Consider the following 23,675-nt stretch of genomic DNA (forward strand, 5'->3'; position numbering starts at 1 on the left):
TATTTAATGTATTGATCTCCAGCAATCCTGTTGACAATCTGCTATGCAACCTCGCTGTTAGAGATATAGGTATGTCGCATCTCGTCACCAAGGAGACAAGCTGATGTCTCAAAGAAAGTAACTCCCAGCATATCAATAATTTCAAACCTAAATAAAACCCATTTGTTACATGTTTGCATAAACCTTGTCACCTCTGTTTCAGAGCAACAACTCCATATATCTACAACTAAACAAACAGTCTCATACACGTAACACACCTATTCAGCAGATTGTTGATAAATACAAAATTATTCCATACCTTGAAGATGTGACATGACCAAATGATATTAATGGATCTCAGATACAATCAATACCTGATTTGGAAATAATACCTGACTGACTTGCACCTTGCATGTCAGCTTAACGAACTTGACAGTCATTGTTGATAGGGCTCTTTATAACAGATCATAAGGGAAAGCACCACCGTCATTTGTTGCCATGGTTACACCATGTGTACAGAGATCTTATAGTTAAATATCCACCCATTTAAATTGTACCAGACTCAATAAAATGAACTTAAAGCATGTTACAGATTACATTTAACATCTTCATTTAAGCTGAATTCTCACCTCTTCAGTGAACACACAAATCAATGAAAACTGCAACCTGAACTTTCTGGATATTGATGCCGAACTACAAATGCAAAAAATGTTTATATAAAGTTTGAAAACCAGGAATTTGTTCACCTGGATGACTTCAGTGTTAACTAGGGCTGACTAAGGAGGATAAAACAACTATTGCAACATACTATTGCAATAGTGATCATCTACTGCGAACAACTATTGCAATAGTGATTATCTACTGCCAACAACTATTGCAATAGTGATCATCTCCTGCCAACAACTATTGCAATAGTGATCATCTCCTGCCAACAACTATTGCAATAGTGATCATCTACTGTGAACAACTATTGCAATAGTGATCATCTACTGTGAACAACTATTGCAATAGTCCTTTCTCCTTGAATTGTCTCATTTGAAGTAATTTCCCATATGAACGTATGGTTCATATGAAATACAAACAAGTTGAAGTATTTTCAGTCTCTCTCAACCTAACAACGAACTTGAAACCCAGATCAAGTAAACAGGTAAAACATAAACTCAAGTCTGCACCCATACATCCTGTACATTTAGCTGTGCGTTTATAAACGGAATTCAATTAGAAAACTATTGATGGTCACACATACTATTGATGCACTGATGCTTTTTTTGTTCCTTCCATCGATTAATTGCTACACAAAGACTAAGCAATTGTAATTCATTGATAGTTCGATGCATCGTTACACCCCTAGACTCGACACCCTCTAAACTGCTGTGATATATACCTAACCACTACAACCCAGAGAGATCCAGGTCATATTTTTACTTTTATGGATAGTATCACTGATATGATAAATCAATGTCATGAAATAAGTACCCTCATCCAATAAATATCCAAATATGTTATGCTACGTGAGACTACTGTTAACCTCCACCATGGAAAGATCAGGGTCAGTAGTGGTCTTCTGAAACCAATGTTTGTTCCAAACTGGATCTGTGACCATTTCATTGATGCAAGTCACCATATTCCACTTAGATAAATAAATGCTCTTGATGTTAAATAATTGATGGACTCAATTATTTATATCAAGAGCATGAATTTATCCAAGTTGACAGATTCAATTATTTATAGAATGTCCTCATCCTGAAATAATACTGTGTGACATTAAAGAAATAAACAACAAAACAAGTACCTGCTTCAGACCGTTAAAGATGAAGAGATAGTCACACCTATATACAATGGTAACTGGCATATTTACAGGCATCACAGCAAGCCCCTAGGTTTTCCCCTCATGACTACAATGTGTCCCTTCAATATGTGTTCAATATTGCTGATACAGCTTGATCATACCAGGTACACAAGTACCAGGAATCGGAAAATAATCTCTAACTGAAGTTATCATTGGGTACCTATTCTGCCCATGAACTGCCATGGGATCATGTGATTAGTCATGCTGAGACACCATGATGTTGTGTTACTTGTAGACAGCACCTTCTATGTCAGTCGTCATATAGAAACAACTGATTGCCAAAATAATGATTATATTGATCCAAGCAAACATGATAAAAGGTAACTTTCTTCCACAACTCAACTGACTACGCAGACGTCAAGCAAGCATTGACTGTTTATATCAGGATGTTTTGGGTTCATTGATTTAGTGGCATCAATTAAGTCCTCTTTCATCAAGTCAAGTTGATGGTCGATGCGTAAGTCTATTTGACATGCTATTATTGTCTGTGCTTGTTGTTATATATAAGTAATGTCAGTTTGTCTCAGCAGTTTCATGTGATGCTAATCAAAATGGGTCTATTTTACCATCTGACCCTCACCTTCACTACTGCAACCATATACATGAAAATGCAAATCTAGCAGTTACATTAACTGAGCCAAATATTGTGGAGATTGCCACGTTAGTAATCCTCTCAGCAGTTACCTTCCCTTGATAAATGCATCAATGCTTGTCACTATGGTCACTGTGTAAATTATTCAGAACAGTAATGTTTACCATCATTCTTAAGTAAATCTAAATTATCATTGTGTAATGGTTTATTTTTGTCACTAAGTTGTGAGTTAGCTGAGGGAGTTTAGCTTTACATATTAATATACTGATCTTGTAATCTATATGTGAGGTGGCTCGAATCTTGGGGTTCCATGATCAGGCTAACCCTTCCCCCTTCCTGTATGGTATCAAAGTTGGAAAATTATTTTTTTTCATGCATGAAACAGTTATTGAGAAATTATATAAAAGTTTCAGTGAATGTTTTTTCAAACATAAGTCATTGCAATTGTTCAGAAGTGGAATTCATAATGTTCTTTGTATACATAAAAATCTCAACAATTAATAAAATATGAATAATTACTAAATTAGATGATGTCGCATGTATGTTTCCTGAAATCACATGTTTGTTGGTCCATGCCTTCAGGGTCCATGTTACTCAGTACTATACTGAACGTGATGGAAGTCATGACAACAGAACAGAATATAGGCAAGAATGAATAAAGGTAGGGGAGGTAACTGCCACCAACATTCAATGAGTGGAGCCTTTTCAACATCGTCAAGTAGAGAGTTTGATGACAGTAGCACAAGGTAATGTCTCATGCCACTGTAATCATCCAATGTCAATCTCTTTCCTATCACAACCATCTGACCCTTTTCCATCAGTATGGCTGGAAGACATGACTAAAACAGAAATCAATCAAACTGAGCTGCTCTTTGATGAATGGAACAAACAGCAATATCATTAATAACTGCATACCATCATGGATACAATCCATGGCAAGCTATCATTATCTCTCAGAAGCCAGATTCCTATCTCTCTGTTCACTGTACCATCCCTGTACAGGTAGTATCATGGTTAATTCATCATCAGTACCAAAAGACTCCTTTGCCAAGTAAATATTGGCATTATTTTTGGCCTTTATTGTAATGCACCTACACCACATGGTTTGAAATCATCACACACAATAATAGATTGTCATGCAACATTAATGTTCCAGACAAATACACTGATATGGACTTTTTCATGACTGTATCTTTACTTACAGATTAAACAAGTGAGTGAATGAACATAGTTTTATGCCACTTTTAGCAATATTCCAGCAATATCATGGCAGGAATAAAGCTTCACACATGTACCACTTCACACTTGTACCCATGTGGTGAATCGAACCCTGTTCTACAGCATGGTGAGATAACGCTTTAACCATTAAGCTACCCCACTGCCCCTTGTTTACAAGTCTAGAGGACAAAGTCTTCAAAACTCTGTGTAGCATGTACTTGTATGTCAGTTTCATCACATATCAGTTTCATCCAGGAATGCTGCATCTGTGGTTGTTATGGTTACCTACATGTTGTAAAGAAATAATGTATGCTATGTAAGTATTAACAGATCACTGTTCAACTGGTGCCAGATTGAGTTAGGTCACCTCTCTGATGCAGACTTACACAGGATAATGTATCTCTTAGCTGTCAGTTTCAAGTCTCAACTAGAAATACTAATCACCGCATTTGAATGACAAGATCAACCCATCTTTGTACCTACACTTGGCATGAACAATGTCAGTCATTGGAAAAAAAAGTTTTCACTTTTGATTTTCGCTATATAAACAAAGGATGTTTCCATTCAAAAGTACATTAGTGAACGAAATAAATGTGTCACATCAGGTTGTTCAGGCGTCAGTTTTTCAGAATAGTTACAGGTTCCAATATTTGTGAGCATGTTCAGTGGTTGAACTTGTTAGATCAATGTTTGTTAAATATATAGCAAGTTAAGGGATTACAAAAAGAATGTCAGTTTTCAACATTTTAGAAAATAGATGCAAGTCAAATGAATTGTCGCTTACAAAGGCATGTAAACAGTTCTTAAGTAGCTATCAGTATCTTTAACAGTATGACATGAGTGATGCTATGTTTCAGTTTTCTCTTCCCAGCACTGTAAACAGTGTATGTTGTGCCTAATCATGTAACAGCAGAAGTCCTTTGGAGATGAACGATAGTGTAAGGGGGATAACTCCTCTGAGTATGTTTCAGTCTACCTTCAGTCAGTCAGTTTACCCGGTCTCCAATGATTTCATGATCAACAAAAATGATAAAATGGAAAAGTTTGAAAGAAATATTTGATTTGATGAGTATGCTGGAGGAGAGCCAGCTATACAATGATGATTGCATCAACGTAAACATGTTTAATACAACTGAAAAAAAATCAGTAATTACAAAACACAATCATAAGGATGAAAAACGGAAATTAGTCATTAGTTCAAGCCATATAATAGCTGTCTACAACACACATCAATATTTCAGTCGGCTTTGGCTCATTAAAACCTGTACTATAATTACCTCTTCTGTTCATATTGTAAAATCATCCTAAACCAGCACAAAACATAAAACAGGAAATACACGGCAGCAAAAACAGCTCTAGCCAACAGGATGTTGAGTTATAATTGAGATAAATATTGTTCTGTGATGCCGGAAAGTTGTGTTTACGATTCTTATTACCGTCCAACTGTTCTAGCTCAATCAATACCATCCACGATGGAGCCATGCTGAACACACGTGTAACAAAATATGTGAAACTTCTACGGGCAAAATAGTATTTGGTTTCCATGGTAACACCGAAAGCTACCATGAGGATTATGCGATCAATTGTGAGCTACCTGAATATTGTGACTGAGAAGCCTCAGATGACGCTGACATATTTGAAAGCCACACTGTCATACCATGATTAATTTTTGATCGGCATTATCATTCTCAAATATTTCAAACATTTCCTTGGCTTCAAAAATTTCTATTTTTTACATGAAAACACTACATTCAGTCTTCAGGAAAAGCTAATTTACTGTTGCTGTTATCACTGTCAGCAATATTTCAGGCAGTCAAGGGACTATTCAAGCCAGTCAAGGCTGTAATCCTTACTGTTTCAAAACTTATGCTGACTTATTTACCACACAACATATATTTAAATGCCAAACTGGAAGTATTATCGCAATTTGAAATTCATTTTTTACAGTATTTCCATTTACTATAACTGCCATCAATATGATGTTAGAACATCAAAATTAATACATTACGTTCACCTTTATCTGACTGCATGTCTTTGCACCTAAATGAGATGGAGCTTATCTCAAAACATTCATCACTGGTTTATCTGATGCTGTGTTACTTTCAATAATCGTTTAGATAGAATATTGTCAAAGAAAGTGAGATATTTGCAACAAAGAACCCAACTTGTTTCAGTGATTCTAAGTCCTTACAATGGTATTGCAACATCATGAACACTGATCACTTGTTCAGTTTCTGGTTGTAATCATACATTGTGAACACAACATGATTCAACAAAGTTTCTTACCTGGAAAGTCGTTACAAGTCGTGCAAAGGGTGTAGGTATGTGAGGGTGAGGAGGTCAAAGCTGTCACTGCCACAGAACTCACCGCAGCATACAGGAGTGATGAGCACTGTAGACAGAAATGAGTTTAGTTTTACTCCACTTTTAGCAATATTTCAGCAATATTACAGTGAGTAACATCACTGTGACGAGCAACGTGTTAACCATTAGGCTACCCCATTGTCCCACAGAGACATGACACACTGAAGTAGATGTCCAGAACAGAATCACTTCATATCCCTTGTCCTGCAATACAGTGTACAAACTAGGGAAAAAAGGGACAAACTAACCAAGACAGTCACTTCCACTGAGAACAAGCTAAGGGACAGAGGGACAAACAGACCAAGAGTCACTTCCACAGAGAACACACAAGAGCACAACCTAAACAAGAATGACTTCACTTTCACTACCACCTGATATAAGCTGATCTTGCTACATGTTGCTACTGGCCCCAACAAGCTACATGGGGATTTAGCCTGACCCGCTCCATCCTTGTGGGAATGGGAGGATTAACTTAATTAAATCCTGTAGCAGTTAATCCCATCAAACAATGGCCTGCTGTAAGCAACCACAAATGAGCAGTGATTTCATTATTTCAAATGAACGTTGTCCCGACACAACAAGGCACTTAGTAATAGTTGTTCCAATCTGGATAATTGATTTGATTCTGCTCCTGCAGGTGGCATCATGCAGTGCAACAATCAGCACTAATTAACCCAGCTGCTATAGCTGGGGGATTCTGGCCAGGTCCAGAGTACCTGTGGGGCGCACAGTCATTGTTGATGGTGTCTGTCAGCATCGACATCACAAAGGACATAGATGCTAGCAGCGCAGGCATGCACTTCGTTCTTTCTCATGGGCAAAGTAGCGCTCACTCTCACTGAAGCATTGAAACATGGACTATTTTTAATTTCAAGTGGGTGTAACTTTTGTGAGTGGCACTTTAGAAGCTGAGAAGTACAAAATTGACAAACTTCATGACTAACAACTTCTTTATTATGAGAGTGTGACATTTCGATACAAGTTCTTGTACTGTTGTCAAGCAAGAATATAACATACAATGGCAGCAAAGTATATATTCTGTGTGTCACAAAGAAAACAAGATAACAAGGTAATGAACACAATAGGATGGACATTGAGGTGATGAAGAAGCCAGTGGGAAGGTAATGGGGGAAGGCATCGAAGAGATGTACAAATGAAAAGGGGTGGTTTAAAGGTCACATGCAACCAAAAAATCAAACATAATTAAAACACAATTATCACTTATTCATGACATATAATGTACACTGCTGCTTGTAAAAATTCAAATTATGCATACAATCATGATTCAAAAGTGCAATATTTCGTACTTGGTCTTACTGCCCTCGAAACGAAGCCCTCAGGAGGCCGAACCCAGTCATAGCACGTGGGTGTGAACCTAAGTGTAACAACAGCCTCCGATTGGCTGGTTCATTTGCTGATACACTGTGGGCTCTTTGTGTGTACAGAAAAATGATCTGTTTGATAGGCATTTCAGAAGTATGGCGAGTCACAAGAAAGTAAGATTCTTTATGGATAACAACTTCTTTTATTGTACTTGATGCATTGTTTCAGTATGGATTCATTTAGTGTTGTCAAACAAAATCATATACACTAAAATATTAAAAAGTTGTTGTCAATGAAGAATGAATATATAGAGATGTTGGGTTTTGCAAATACATGTTCTCTGAATTTACGTTCGATTCAATCAAAAATCGTCTCAGTAGAGATGGTGAACTACTGCATGGCTGGAAACTGTCATTCGTCGAAGTACAAAGCAGGACTTGAAACTGACAAGAGTTTGCACCACTTTCCATCAGATCCAGTCATCCGAGAAAAATGGATGTAGTTTGTTTGCATCCCAGACATAAAAACATGTCATGTGTACAAGTATCATACCTGCCTAATTACATAATGTGGCAGAGACAGGACTCGGTGTACGAGTCTTAAATCAATTTTTGTTTATTGTGTATAGCCTGATAGGTGTTATGTTCAAATTGCATCTAGTCAATAATTGAAGCTGTGTATTGCACATTATCTTAAGCAGACAGGCAGGCAGACATATAGGTGTCAATAAATCAGACATTGAGCTCTCTCTGAGACAGAGGCTGCTTACCACAATCAACAAATCATTTTATGTAACAAGCAGATTATTTACTTGTTTGTGTAGACAAGCAAGGTTAGACTGCTGCTCACGACCTCATACTCCGTGCATGTATACTGTTTCAAGATCCACGAAACTACTCCCAGCGCTGGGGGAAATTTAGTGAATCGTTTGAACTCCAATTTCGTGGGCTTTTTTTCATCGCAATTTTTTTCGACTTTATAGGTTGAATTGGCATTTTTGATGATTTGTTTCGGTAAGTGCATACCGAAAGGTATCAGAATCTGCAAATCTGCAATCTTTGCATGTGACCTTTAACAAGACAGAGTTTATACAGCTGATGGGTATAGGGGTGCATCATAAGCTGATGGAATGTAATATCCTTGATCTTGGTTGATGGTACGCTTTTGGCGTTTGATATGAATGGCTTTGGTGAGTTTGCATTTGGTGAAGTCCTTTGGGTTGTTGACCAGGATGGTGATGTCAGTCTAGTTTCTGTGGTGATTAGGTAAAGCATGGATGTGATCAGAGATGGCCGATTTGCTGTTGGACCCAGTGATGGATGTCTGGTGTGTTTTCACACTGGTGTTGATGAGCCACGATGTTTTGCCTTTATAACTGTCCACAATCATGGTTTATTTTGTAAACCACACATTTCGGGTTGTCATTGTCAATCGTTGCAGGTATTCTTCCATTGGAAGATGACGAAAAGGTGATCTGCTTGTTGTTTCAAGAGTCGGTGATCTGGTGTGACGGTTTACCAATGTAGAGAATAGTGAGCTAGATGGGGACCGACTTAGGTATTGGTCTTTTAGAGGGAGGGGACAGGGTAGGACTACTATACTAGCAGCAATGGTTCTGTGGACTATTTGGGCTGGAAAGTAGTTTAGTTCTATGAAGGCTCTCTTCATGTGTTGAGTTTCATCATACAGGTTTGTTGAGCATATATTCTTCGCTCTTCCAGTTAGGATCGATATGATGCCGGTCTTAACTTTGGAAGGATGTTTAGAGTTGTTGTTGATGTACTGATGCATACAGGGGAGGGGGAGGGGTCTGCACACAGTGGTCTGAAGATGGTTGGAGGAAGTGTGGGGTACAAGATGTCAAGGAAGGGTAGCTGGTTGTTCTGCTCAGTCTCCATCGTAAACGTGATGAGGGGATGCTGGTTGTTTTGGTGGGCGAGGAGCTGGGTGGGGTCATGTTCAGGCTGGAGGATGATGAATATATCTATGGTTGTAGATACCCACTATCTTTTTAAAATCTGAGTGTTCATTTCAGAGAAGGATGGGTGTAAGACTGTTTTAATCAATAACAGAATAAGACAACATTCACTCAACAATGCCAATTATAGTTAATACAGCTTTATCCATATGTGCTGTAAGAAATAATATGTCAGGGGTTAAAAGATCCCATTGCCAGATGCCAGGACAAGTTTGTTTTCATTTTGGGCAATCAAATATTGGTATCATACTTTTTTGTGGTCTACTAGATAACTTCCTCTTACGATATTAAACTGCATATAAACTTGGATTTCATTTCATATCTGCTGAAAATGTAGCTACTAACTTTTGCAATGATAATAAAGTATAGTTATCTTGTTTTGCTATTTATCACTTTTTGATAAATAGTCCAGTAAACATTAACATCAAATACCATATTGATTAATGCGTTCATAATTTCATCATCAGAATTATGACAAAAACCTCAGGGCAAGTGAAAAACTAATCAGGATAACTTTCTTAAAGCGACTTGCCCCGTGGCAAACTCCAACTGAATAGCGACAAAACAGAGTTGCTCGCCCTTGGTAATCTCTAACAGCTGTAGAATACCTCCATCTGCAATGTGAAAATTTCCACATGTCACATTAAACCTTCCCCTTTCATTAAGGATCTTGGAATATATCTTGATGCCAGTTTGTCTTTGGAATCCCAAACCGACCATTTTTATAAGAACTGTCATAATTATCTGCGAACCATCAGTTCCATCAGAAATCTAATCACAACAGAATGTGCTCATTCTTTGGTCTGATCCATCATACTCTCTCGACTCGACTACTGTAACAGTCTGCACTTTGGCATCACTTCATCTCAACTTCACAAACTTCAAAAACTACAGAACTCAGCTGCTCGCATCGTCTGCCCCAAGTCCAAGAAAGATCATATGACACCTTCACTGATGTCTCTGCACTGGTTACTTGTCAAATTCCAGATTGACTTCAAAATTCTACATATCACTTTCAAATCTCTTCATGGACAAACACCTGAATACCTGTTCAGTCTTCTGTGTCAGTACATCCCATATTGACCATTACGATCCCCAAATCGCCAGGTACTTGCCATGCCTAAAGTTCGACTCATCCTCATAATGGGAGAAGATCATTCCAACATGTAGCTGACAGTCTCTGGAACAACTTGCCCACTCGCATCAAGAACGCTGAATCTCTGGGCACATTTAAATCATTTCTTAAAAAACACTTTTTTCGTCTTGGCTATTACTTGACTTTCTACATTTCAACTGTATCTCTGTATGCATTTTTTATTTAACTAACTTCTTCTCCTATATTATTGTAACGCCATGAGCAGGTGTTAGTACCTGGATGTAGCATCATATAAATACCCACATTATTATTATGTTTTACAGATTAAGATAGTTATGCATCAGAGAGTGTTTGAGTGATCCTGGCACAGTCAGGCTGGTAAAGCTCATCATCAATCAGGTCAGGGCCCTCACCCCTTCTACATGCAGCCCAGACAGCGAATGGGACTTCTCACAGGAAACACTGCCTAGTCGAACCCACCAAGAACTTTCTGGAAAATATGAAGGCTCCCCAACACTGCAGCCTTCTGCATTACCCAGATTGTCAGAAGGGCTGTATTTTTATTATTACTATTATTATTAAGAAGTGGCTTTTAAAATATAATTTGAACCCTTGCATGTGTTCTATAGTCGTATTGGTGTTAAACAAGATACCAAGATGTCTAATGGATGAAATAACGGTCATGTCTTCACTCAAAACAGTTTCTTTTTTACAAAACCTTGTTCCCATCATGTTCTTTCAGTTCCCTGGCGTAAAACAAGTGATGTAACAAGTTCATTTATAATATCACCGGCAATTGATTCTGATTGTGAAACACATTACTTGCCTATTAATGCAACTAGCAATCCTGAATGAAGTTGTTTTCTGTTTGTAAAAATGAGATAGTTTACTTTGAGCATGTCGGAAGCTTTCGATCACACTTCCTTCCCATTATGGATTTGTCTACAGAAAGAAAACAAGTATTTGACTTGTCGCTATTTACAGATAGGCCAATCAGTGAAGAGTTGGTAAACTACGATTAGTACTTGATTTCTGCTGCACATTTTAACTGCATTTACAAATTTTTTTAACCATGAATACTTAGAGATGGAAAAACTTCAAATAGCTTGATTCAATACGCAACATGATTTGGATGCATTAGGTATGTTATTTTGACATTGTGTAAACATAAACATTTAGTGTTTTTTCATATGCTGGCATTTATTTTTCAACTTTTCTATAGCATATTTTAAGCAGATATGCAGCTTATCTAGAGCAATGTAAACCTGTAAACCTGTGAGCTGGATTTCCTGAACACCATCATGACTGCAAGAATAGATTAGCTTCATTACTGTTCTGGACCCTTAACATTACCCAGGTATATAGTTCTAAGATTCAGTTGTGATCTTATGTTTTTCAAACCAACATTCATACTCCAGTTTCTTTGAACTTTGACTGAAACTACCTATTATATCACACCAAATATGAAAACTGAAGCTCAATTTCTTTACATTATGCATCCAAAAATATATGCTAATATCTGTCATGAAAGTCATCTTGGGAAATAGCTCCATCATGACATGGTACATATATGCAGTACATGTAGTTGGACAGAACAATAGTGTTACACTTAAAAGAAACGTAACACCACTGAATTTTCTTCTTGATCATATTTGTAATCATGGTGATTAAACTTCAGTGAAGACAAGAAAAAACAAACAATTCATTTACAAATAAGATTGACACAAGCATGATGGACCTTCAAACCACCAGTTGTGTTGGTATCACACCTTTCACTGTGTAGATCATCAGAGTTTTCACCAGTGATAGATCATTGAACTTGGTTGGAGAGAACAAAGACACCTCAACACATTGTTGCTGGACTGTTGTAACAGCTTCATGAACATGTTTAAACAAACCACAACTAGGCCCTGACTGGGTATTTAATGAACTAATACTAACTCTTAACAGGCAATCAATTTACAGGGAAAGAAACCTTTCAAAATTTCCCACTAAACCACAGGACCAGTGAGTGGACAATAATTAGTGGCCCTGGTTTGTACTTCATGAGTCCAAAATAACATTCGTAGATTTACAGAAGTATCAATACAAAATTCACTGGCCACCAGATCAATTTTTACTAGCCAGGGACCACAGGACCAGCATATATTTCCCACACTGTATTTTTTGGTTAGATAAGGTCCTTAAACTTAAACGGATGAACAACTTCTTTATTCAGGTGGTGTGACACTTCTTGTATCACTGGCAAGGAGGTATAAAACAGAGAGAAAACGTTGTATATGTACAGTATGGACTTACCAAAACCAACAAGAAGATAACTGACAAACGCAGCGATGTAATGACATGGGGCTACATCTGGAAGCCTGGGTTCCAGTAGAGAGCAGGGCAAGTTGAACATGTTTACACTTGTTTCATCATATCATGTTTTACACTGTGCTTTCTGTACAAGCAATAGACCTGTTAGCATATTAAAGTGAGCAAAGGAGAATTTCAAAATAACATCATGCAAGGATGAACATGATTAATTTACTGAGTTTGTTATCTAATGATTCAGATGAGTGCACAAAGTACATGGTCTAGACTAACAGCTGTCAGACTTTATGTGGAGGCTGCAGTGCTTGAGTGATTGCTGAGATTAAGTGTGGGTTGTTAGATGCTTCACCCCTAAGAATCAGAGTGATAAAGGGTTCGAATCCCATAAGTGACTCAACCCAGAAGATTACTAAAAGTACAAGAATCACAATACTGGGTTTCCCAGTGAGTGAAACTCTGTGGTGTCCCTGCCGTGATATTGCTGGAACATTGATCACTCACTCACAGCATTGGGATATAAGACAGAGCATCAGGTCACAAGACAGAGGATCAGGACGCACAACTTAGTATCAAGACAGAGGACAACAGTTCTTGACACAAGCCACAGGCTCAGAACACATGATGATGACATATGATCAGGAAACAAGTCACACAGTGTCAGATTATAATGTTCAAATGATATATACTCAAAACACAGGATCATGACATATGATTCACAGGATCACAACACAAGACAGAGATTCAGAAACAACAAAGGACTAACGACATGCGAAGAAGATGCAAAGAACAAGATGAGATAAGGACTCGGGACATGGGATCTGGATATAGGATCAGGATACAGAACAAGGGAACAGGACACAGAACATGGGAACAGGATACAGGACATGGGAACAGGACACAGGACATGGGATCTGGATATAGGATCAGGATACAGAACATGGGAACAAGACACAGAACATGGGAACAGGACACAGGACATGGGATCAGGACACAGGGCATGGGATCAGGATACAGAACATGGGAACAGGACATGGGAACAGGACACAGGACATGGGATCAGGATACAGAACATGGGAACTGGACACAGGACATGGGATCAGGACACAGGGCATGGGATCAGGATACAGAACATGGGAACAGGACATGGGATCAGGACACTGGACATGGGATCAGGATACAGAACATGGGAACTGGACACAGGACATGGGATCAGGATACAGGGCATGGGATCAGGATACAGAACATGGGAACAGGGCATGGGATCAGGACACTGGACATGGGATCAGGATACAGAACATGAGAACAGGACACAGAACATGGGACCAGGACACAGAACATGGGATCAGGATACAGAACATGGGAACAGGACACAGGACATGGGATCAGGATACAGAACATGGGAACAGGACACAGGACATGGGAACAGGACACAGGGCATGGGATCAGGATACAGAACATGGGAGCAGGACATGGGATCAGGACACAGGACATGGGAACAGGACAGAGGACATGGGACATGGACATGGGAAACAGGAAACAGGACATGGAAACAGCATACAGAACATGAGAACATAACACAGGACATTTGATCAGGATACAGAACATGGGATCAGGACACAGGACATGGGAACAGGACACAGGACATGGGATCAGAACACAGAACATAGGATCAGGACAAAAAACATGGGATCAGGTCATAGGACATAGGATCAGGACACAAGACAGAGTTAGGACAAGATTCAGAGCCTTGATGTAAGAGTTACAACTTATACAAGGTAAGGAGACAACATGGGGCAGGATCATGTGAGCCAGTGAATCAAGAGTCACTGAGACCGATTGAGACACAAGACACAAGGTCTTGACAGTGTTACGACACAACATACATTGGGTTGGCATGCAAGAATCTTATACAGAGTCTGAACACAAGACACAGGGTTTTGACATAACTGACAGAATCATGAGTCACATTATCTGACTCAGGGTACCAATTGTACAAAAACAACTCTGTCCTTAAGTTTTACAAAGGTATTTAGCATGTGCAGAAGGCTCATAGTATTTCAATAACAATATTTGAAAACAAATATATTTACCTGGTCATTCCAAACTAGCGACTGACAACAATCATCCAATTCCAAACAGTAACTCTCCAAAACAACAGGAGTCGTAAATCACAAAAGTTTATCATTATGTCCTTGTCAATAGTTCCTACTGGTTGCCTGGCAACCAAGTTAAACCACTCAATGCTATAGCAATCAAATCTCACACAATGCAATTATTGCTGCACTTGCTTCCTGCTAAGTCATTCATGACCGGGTAGCTATGCAGAATGACCATCAGGGCAGTCAAGTGGGATGAAACACCAAAATTTGACAGAAAGGAATCCTGTAGACGTAGACTCAACAGCTTTCTTGACACCACTGAGTTGACAATTTAATCGTGTATGAGAGATTTTGTGTCGTGTAGAGGTTGTGTGTTGTGCCTGCCATTGGTGCTGATCAGTATCAGTGTATGCAGCATCAAGGATCACTCTACACACAGCTTTCTGTTACTCTCATCAGCTCTGATTAACTTGGGTTCTTGGGAGGCCTAGTAGAGACCTAGATAATTCTATTATATCTCTTAATAATACATTACAGGTACAACTTGTCACAGGCTCTATGGCAACGGGAGGTAACTCATGTGGGATGACCGAAACAACCTCAAGGCTCATTACACCAAGCACATTCAAACAAATTAAAATGGCCCGGTTGACAGCGCTGCAGAAGCAATTTCAATCAGTATTAAGCATTCATGAAGGACGCAGCATTTTGTGTAACTCCAACAATAACAATTTTTAGAATTTGATCATCCTTTTATCAAACAGTTGATACTGCATATTGGGGAAAGCAGATATATTACCATACTGATTGATTCCCATATTGACTTACTGAGCATGTTAAGGGAACTGATTGTACCTGGAGAATGACAAAGCACAAGTTGACAGCACACTGGAGGCTACTTGCATCAGGACCATATGTGTGGACATGTTAATATTTTCCCCTGATCAAACCCTACAAGATATTTTCTCAGGCAAAAGTGACTATTAAGGATAATGTTGCAATGTGTCTGTAAAGTGATTTTCCATACATGTTCAAAGCATGTTACTCAAGTGCTTATTGCTTTTAACAATTTAAAACAGTATGCTGTTAATTTTATTGAAAAAAAATACAAATTTGGAAACAGTTTGAATGTTTGGAAGGAAATAAATGAGGCTAGACATTTATTTAGAAAATGATCACAAATGGTTTGTTGTGTATGCAAGCATAAGACTGATCAATCAGTACATGTGTACATGTGCATGTATCTTTATATTTTAAATTAAAATATTTAAAAAAATTAATACTAACAATAATATGTTTTCCAACCATTGAGTATTTAATAATTTAATATTTACTGGTACCCAGATTATCATTTACATTGAGTGTTGGTTCAAGGTTTCTTTGAGTTTGAGTAGTAAATATATTTTTTTTCTAGTAAGTTGCATATTTCTTCATCAATGAGTTAGGTATATTCATCAACCATTCTGAATAATTGTTGTCTCTAATTTGTATCTGTTCCAGTTCTCCACCATGTAACCTTGATAATCCCACAACAGCTATATACCTGTCTAATTAGCAACACTGGTACATACAATGCAGCATAGAGTTTATGCATTATTCACAACAGTCATCAGTTCAGGTATGTGTAGTGCACAATTACACTTGCAAAAGTTTCTAATCCAATATAGATTAGTTGACATAATTACCAAGGCTACAACGATTCACCCAGACCTTAACTGGATTAGATTTTTTATATTGGACCATCAGTTCGATCATTTTCAAATTGATTCTTTATACACAAACATCAGATTTAAGACAACTCACCGAGTTGGCCTTTTCAGAATGAAATCCATCGTCAACTTGGTGATGTCTATTAACAACAATTCTCAGTGAATAATTAGCCCGGTGTCGGCCAATCACATTTTGCCTTGCTCAAGTTGAAGAAAATTACATTCTAGCAGTGTGGAAATAATTTGAATAGGTATTTAAATATTGAACCGAAATAGTGAAAATGGTTATGGAAAATCGAAACAAACGTGTCAGATTTGATTTTCAATGAACTGAACCGAATCATTGCTGCTGTAATAATTACTAGGTCATATAATCTGACCCTACAAAAGACTTGCTTGAATCAGATGGTTAGCTGGTCAGAATTATAATTGCATCAATACATGTTATTGTACCTTGTCATCTAGATTAGTGGTGTACCGATCAACTGAAATAATCAAAGATTGGTCGCAGTTACCAAATGACCAAGCAATCAATCACATTTTCTCATAATCAAACACAAACGATTTTGAACTATTGTTATAGTCATTGAAACAGTTGATGATGGAACATATCTTCAATGTTGTCAGGGGCTGAAAACTTGTTTAATTCTCAGAAAACTCACTTCACTGACTCAAAAGTCATGACAAATTTTTCCCTGAAGACTCAAGGAATTGTATATTCATGATATACTGGTCATCACTTTAAAGTATCAAGCTTCATTAGGTTATAGATATCTCACATTATTGCGAAATTTAACAGCTACATTATGAGCAGATATGAAACAGTTTGAAACCATAAGAGGAAATTATCTAGTAGTCCACGGACAAGTATGATACCATTATTTGATTGTTCGAAATGAAAACTGACTTGTCCTGGGCATCAGGCGGTGGGATTCTTGAACCCCTGAGGAAATATGAAAAATGATGCTAACCAACATTTCTCGATGATTGTTCGTTGGTAATCAAGCAATCATCAATTGAGAATTCAACCAATTCTCAACAGTAGTCACTGCTTGCTGCTTGCTCCAGACTTGACATTCCACTATGGTATCAATTACTCATTCTATCAACTAACACCAAATTGCCAACATCCACAATTGAGAATATATTCATATACCATACGTATGATTATGCACGATTCAAACAGCTGGGAATGCAACAATTCAACATCTAACCATAGCATTCAAATGTCAATGTTTTAGCTTTATAGCTGGGTTAAAATAGCATTCTGTCAATATCTTCTTAAATCTTAAACCCAGCATTCATTACAGTACATCAACATGAACAGTCTTTAAATGAAATTTGAACATTACAAACTTTCACAACCAACCAAATCTATATAACCAACAAAATATGATGAATTTAGTCTGTCAATATGACTAATACTTATACTGACATTCATGTCTGATTTGTGAAAAACAGTAAAGGTTTTTAAGCCATTTCTTTGGCTAATCCAGACTTTGGTTGATACTAAATAACAGGCCTTTCAAGAGAAACCTTACTATTTTAGAATTTAAGGGAGTTTCAAATCTGTATGAAAAATGCAGACTCTTGTTATACTCAAATCAGATCCCTTACAAAGCCAAAGCCACACTATATGAGCATGTCAAATACTCTACAGTGTTGGCATGACAACACACGCTGTGAAATCTGAAGAACACATTCAGCACACTTTTTCGAAACCATTAATTGGAACAGGATCCAAATGGGCAAAAATATTTACCTTCTTCTAATCCCTTAAAAAGCTTGTATTAATGTAGTACAAGCTTATTCTGCAGTGATTCCAGTGTGGCTCGTGTAGAGGATATACTCAAACTAAATTACACAGACGAGCTGCAGTAGGTTTTTCTTGGTTATCTGGTCTCCCAAGAGTTCAAACTAAAATATGTATGTGAGGAAACATGAAGGTAGATAAGGCTCTCATTAAACTTGCAAGTGGTAATGGTCTTGACCTTGACCTTGGCAGTTGTAATTCCTTTGTTTACTATCACCATGACCAAGATGATAAAAACATGCTAAAATCAAACACAAGGCAGTTTTCAAAAGTATATATGGATACTTGAGTTGATGGGGTAGGTGGGGTTCAAAATCGAATCATGACAGGTAAGTGAATGACTTCAGTTTTATACTACTTTTAGCAATATTCCAAAAATATCACAGAGGAGCATAACAAATGGGCTTCAAACCCAGATCTGGTAAGCAAACGCTCAAACCAATAAGCTACCCCATCATCTAATAAAGGACATCTGATAGCATCAAGTGCTGATTTTACATACAGTGTCCAAAACAACAATCTGTCTCCTCGCCTGTTGATGGTAATAATTCTGTTGGGATTGACTAAACTCCTTCACTGACAGTTTGGAATCTGACACTAATTTGTGACACACTAACCCAAGAGCCAGAACTATTTTCATGATCACAAAGCCATGTATGAGAAACGCACTGAGTGAATTAAATCTGAGAACAATGCTAATGAATATCTACTTTAGCATGTTCTTACAAGTGTCACCTGTGACTTTCAAGACAGGCAAGTGACATTTATGGGTCAAAAGCATTGTTGGGAATAAGACATATTTCAGAAACTGCTCATCCATGTAGGTCCACATGTTTGGAATTGAAAAAACAGCATCAAAGTATGATCATTGTTTGATAAAAAAAATGCACTTTGAACTGCTTCAGTGTGTAACCACAGAGCTGAACATAAGATGGCATGATCAAGGAGGCAGAGGAGCATGTACAATCCATACTTTTGAGTTGGGCAAAGTTTGTGGATGGACCATATTAACACTAACCAAAAAAACCTAGAAGCAACAACCAAGACTGAAAATGATCAAAGAAGCAACAACTTTTCAGTGGGTTTCAGTATTATGCCACTTTTAGCAATATTACAGCAATATCAGCCAGGGATCAACAGAAGTGTGCTTAAACATTGTTCCCATGTGGGTAATCAGGTCTTTGACGAATAAACGCTTTAACCACTAGCCCTCCACGTCGATTCTTTGTGATATGCTAAGAGTTTGTGGTTTATGATGCTTTGACAATTGGAAAGATCAGAGTAACTGCATTTACTAGTAATTTTTTCATTTTGGTTACTTACACATCTTTGGTAATGTACTGACAAATACTTGATTGCTTTGTGAGTGAGTGTTAGTGAGAGTGAGTGAGTGAGTGAGTGAGTGAGTGAGTGAGTGAGTGAGTGACAAAGATTAGTGGGAACTTTATTATACCCATGGATTTTTTGCGGAGGGAAAAGTTGGCCTCGTCAACATCATGAAGCATCTATTATTTAATTAATCATTCAACACAATGTAAACTTGATTGCAGGATGTCCTGAACACTTATCATCATTGCAAGAATAGTACAGCTTCAATTGTCCTTCACCCAACCCATAAACTATGTTATCATTCAACACAGGATTTCCTGCTGTGTGCACTACCATTCAAAATGGCTGTGAGACTGAGAGTGCCACTGATGAAAACAGATTGATGGGATGCAAAAATATTTTTCGAATTATTTGATTTGGTGGAATGCATTGATCACATTTTCCATTAAACTAATCATGATGAGCAATAGTTTTACAGTTTTAGTCATGCTGCTTACAAATCAACACAACGTACTGAAAAGTAGTCAAAATGATAGAACACGATTGAGTTTCAGTACAAAATTCCTTTGCAGTATGAAATATAATACCATTATAATAGGGCTGCTCAATGATAATAATATTCAGCAGGCAAGATATCCAGGGTGATAACTTTATACTTATCCTAAATTATTCTTCATTTCTATAGTCTTCAATCAAACCTTCCCAGAATGTCTAATCTATAGTCTTCAATCAATCCTTAACAGAATGTCTAATCTATAGTCTTCAGTCAAACCTTCCAAGAATGTCTAAACTGTGTCTCATTAATCTCTGCTGTTTCAGGAGATTCCAGACTATTCTTTGCTCCAAAGGTTTCTTATAGTGCTGGTCTTTACTGAATCTCAGTGAAGCTGATTTCTGGTCCCTTGTCATCATATTGCTGAAATACTGCTGAAAGAGGTGTAAAAACATACACACCCACGGACACTTGCCAGAAACAATGTAATACCCCTAAACACTATTTAACAATAAATTACACTGCAATATAACAGCATATATGGCACACTGACCAAAACATATTTCTTTATCCTCTGTATTGCTTTTAGCAAAAACCTTTATCATGTTTTGAAACAGTTTTGCCTAGCTTCAGCTTCTATTTAATCTCGAGGGAGCAACATTGGTAAACAAAGGGAATCATCATGGATTTTGAATATCAATTCATAAAAAAGTGGTATTGACAAATACCAGCCTATTGTGCTTCAAGAGGTGGTCAACAGAATAGATGAGAAGTGAACAGGTTATTTATGAAGATCTCGGATAAGAAGTTACCATACATACTGGCAAACAAGGATAAATTGGAGAGAAGAGCAAGTAGGATTTGTTTTGTGAGAGGGAGAGCAGATGTAGGCTAGTGCGTAGGCTAGTACACATGCAGTGCATGTCCTTGAAATTGATTCCCCATGTAGTTGCACATGCCTTGCTCCTAAGGCTGACCATGCGCTTCACCCATCACACTATACTTAATTGCAAACAATCTGTGGCAAGTGCTAGTGAGCAGCACTCATACATGCTGATAAGGGTCAACTGTCAGGTCGGTGCTCACCTTGTTTGCCAGCAGTGTGTTTTTCTTCCTTGAAGTTGAAAAGTAAACTATCTGTAAAGTAGTGTAACTTTATGTTGCTTATGTAATACCTACAGAATTATGTCAGGTCAGAAAGGTAGGCTGTCATTCTTCTATTAAGCATGTGAGTGATGCCACTCTCAAAATGCAAAGTTAACAAAGGTCAGAAGTAACTGAAGGGACTTTTTGGTTGGTTTTTAATGCTGCACTCTGCAATATTCCAGCTATATGGTCACAATCTGGATATAATAGAGTCTGGACCAGACAATCAAGTGATCAACAGCATGAGCATCAATCTTCGCAACTGTGACATGATAAGATGTGTCAACCAAGTTAGCGAGTCTGACCACCCAATTACGTTAGTAGCCTCTTACAACAAGCATGGGTTTGCTGAAGACCAATTCTAACCCGAATCTTCACAGGTTAACTTAACAGTCAAATGTAATGCAGAGCTTCCAAAATAACTGCAAAAATGTGCCAGGCTAAATATGATGGTAGCAAAATTTAGAAACATAAAACACAAATATTTGACCTGCAGTATGCTTTGGGGTTTCTAATGACATGGTTACCATTAGCAAATATTTCCACAAACTGACATCCTTAAACATTGACAAAAACACTATTTTCAGCAACTGTCTGCTCACTGTTGACAGTGTTGTAGCATGCTCCATGTGCATCACCTGGAAGCGATCGCTCAGATACAAAACTTTTCGAGGTTAAAATTCAAAAGGTAAGAGCGAATGTTCAGTATCGTGATTTGATATGCTGTGTTCTGATTGGTCAATCTCAAAGGTCGCCTGAGGTGACCTGCTTGTAGGGTATGTTAGTCTTGGTAGTTGAGTGTAAAGAATAACAATGAAATAAAGTTTACTTATACTGATATTTATGGGTTAAGTTATATTCTGTGGTGACACTTCATGTCAACATAAATTTTCCATTGGATGACATCCACTGTCACAAACATCCATAAAATAATCTGTCAGCAGAGCTCTGTTTGAGTATATACTCATGATCTCAAGGAAACTATTATCCTAATATTCCAACATTATCATCACTAAAGTAAATGAATGGATGCTTAAGTTGTATTTCATGTGTTGTGCTTCAGTAATGGTTCACAAACTGGAGATAACATCCTACTGAAATAGAGACTGCTTATAAATCATTATCTAGCAATCACAAAGATTACTGCATTGTAGTTGTTATCGAATTACCATTACAAAGTTGGCAGTGGAAAAGACCAAACATTCAATATTTTAATGGACTAGTGAACCCTATACAGTCCACGATTATCAACAATATACTATCGCCTGGCATATACTGCAGACATGAGACTGGATAACAACCCTGTATAAGAGTTCTTACATTCAGGTTATGAGTGAGATTGTCTGTGACTAAACAAAAAGAGAAGAAAATGTCATCTAGTAAGTAGGCTTTGCTTTGAGCGTAATAGTGCCTATGGCATGAACATCTTAAAACACAATATTCCAATGTATATGTAAATGCAAGATTCTTTTACACGTTTTATGATCTAAGACTAGATTGCAGCGGAACATGCTCAATGGCATATTATTTACTCATTTCTTTTAACTACATGAAATAAACATCAAATAAATGAAATTGAAATGACAGTGCCATTTCTTCAAAACAAAGTATCAAAGCAGGTTTTAAAAGGCAGTCATCACATCGGGAACTACACACATGAAGTACGTAAGACTAAAGAGCCAAACAAGACCACCTGACAACGAGACACGACATGCATCGGCATCGTAAACAACACCGTTCAACACGCTCGAAAATGGAAATAACTGAGTTTACATCGCAACTAATCCACGGATAAAACACTGACATCAGATCCGGATTTGTATATGGAAACTGGTGTATTTCTAACCTAAACCGGCGCTGTATTGTCACATAATAAAACACGAACACGCTTTACCTGACTAATAAACAAAGTGACAGTCCAATTTCCCTCAAAAGTATGCTCAGCGGAAGTGGCTCGGCAGCGGAGAATACCGGCTTTTCTCATTGGCTATTTTTGGTCCCGACAAGCGCCATCTCTTGGCAGCGGTGACAAGCAATCTGTCAAAATCAGCTGACAAGTTGTCATACGCTGAAACTTGAATAAATATTTACCCACGTGTAGTTTCAGGGACCCCATTCCGCAAAATCTAAGTATTTTTTGTCAAACGATTCAAAGTTCTTTATTTGCAAGTACAGTAATGACATACAATTCGAGTATCGATAAGGGTTTAATTAATATTTGTGACTAGCCATATTTTATCGCATAGGCTGGAGTTTGCAATCGTCAGTTATCTTACCGCCAGTTTCAGACACTCGACCCCCATCCCAAACGTTCAGTCATTAAGAAGTTTTCCATCACTAGATTTTAATTTATTCAGACCCCTTCCCGCCTCCA

General features: G+C 37.7%; 2 protein-coding genes across 2 annotated transcripts in view; one reads left to right on the plus strand and one right to left on the minus strand.

Moving 5' to 3' along the window:
* The window catches only part of LOC137286435 (tubby-related protein 3-like), a 77,578-nt gene extending 54,292 nt beyond the window's left edge, over positions 1–23,286 (minus strand). The window contains exons 1-2 of the mRNA XM_067818296.1: positions 23,196–23,286; positions 5,925–6,030 (exon numbers count right to left, since the gene is read on the minus strand). The gene's annotated coding sequence lies outside the window, so the exon portion shown is untranslated. The remainder of the gene's footprint in view (positions 1–5,924; positions 6,031–23,195) is intronic.
* On the plus strand, positions 13,670–14,287 carry LOC137287965 (filaggrin-2-like). The gene has a single exon (XM_067820332.1). The coding sequence runs from the start codon at positions 13,670–13,672 to the stop codon at positions 14,285–14,287; it is 618 nt and encodes a 205-aa protein (XP_067676433.1).
* Positions 23,287–23,675: the final 389 nt, after the last annotated feature.

Source organism: Haliotis asinina, chromosome 6 (genome assembly GCF_037392515.1).
Source record: "Haliotis asinina isolate JCU_RB_2024 chromosome 6, JCU_Hal_asi_v2, whole genome shotgun sequence".
NCBI classification, from domain to species: Eukaryota; Metazoa; Mollusca; class Gastropoda; order Lepetellida; family Haliotidae; genus Haliotis; species Haliotis asinina.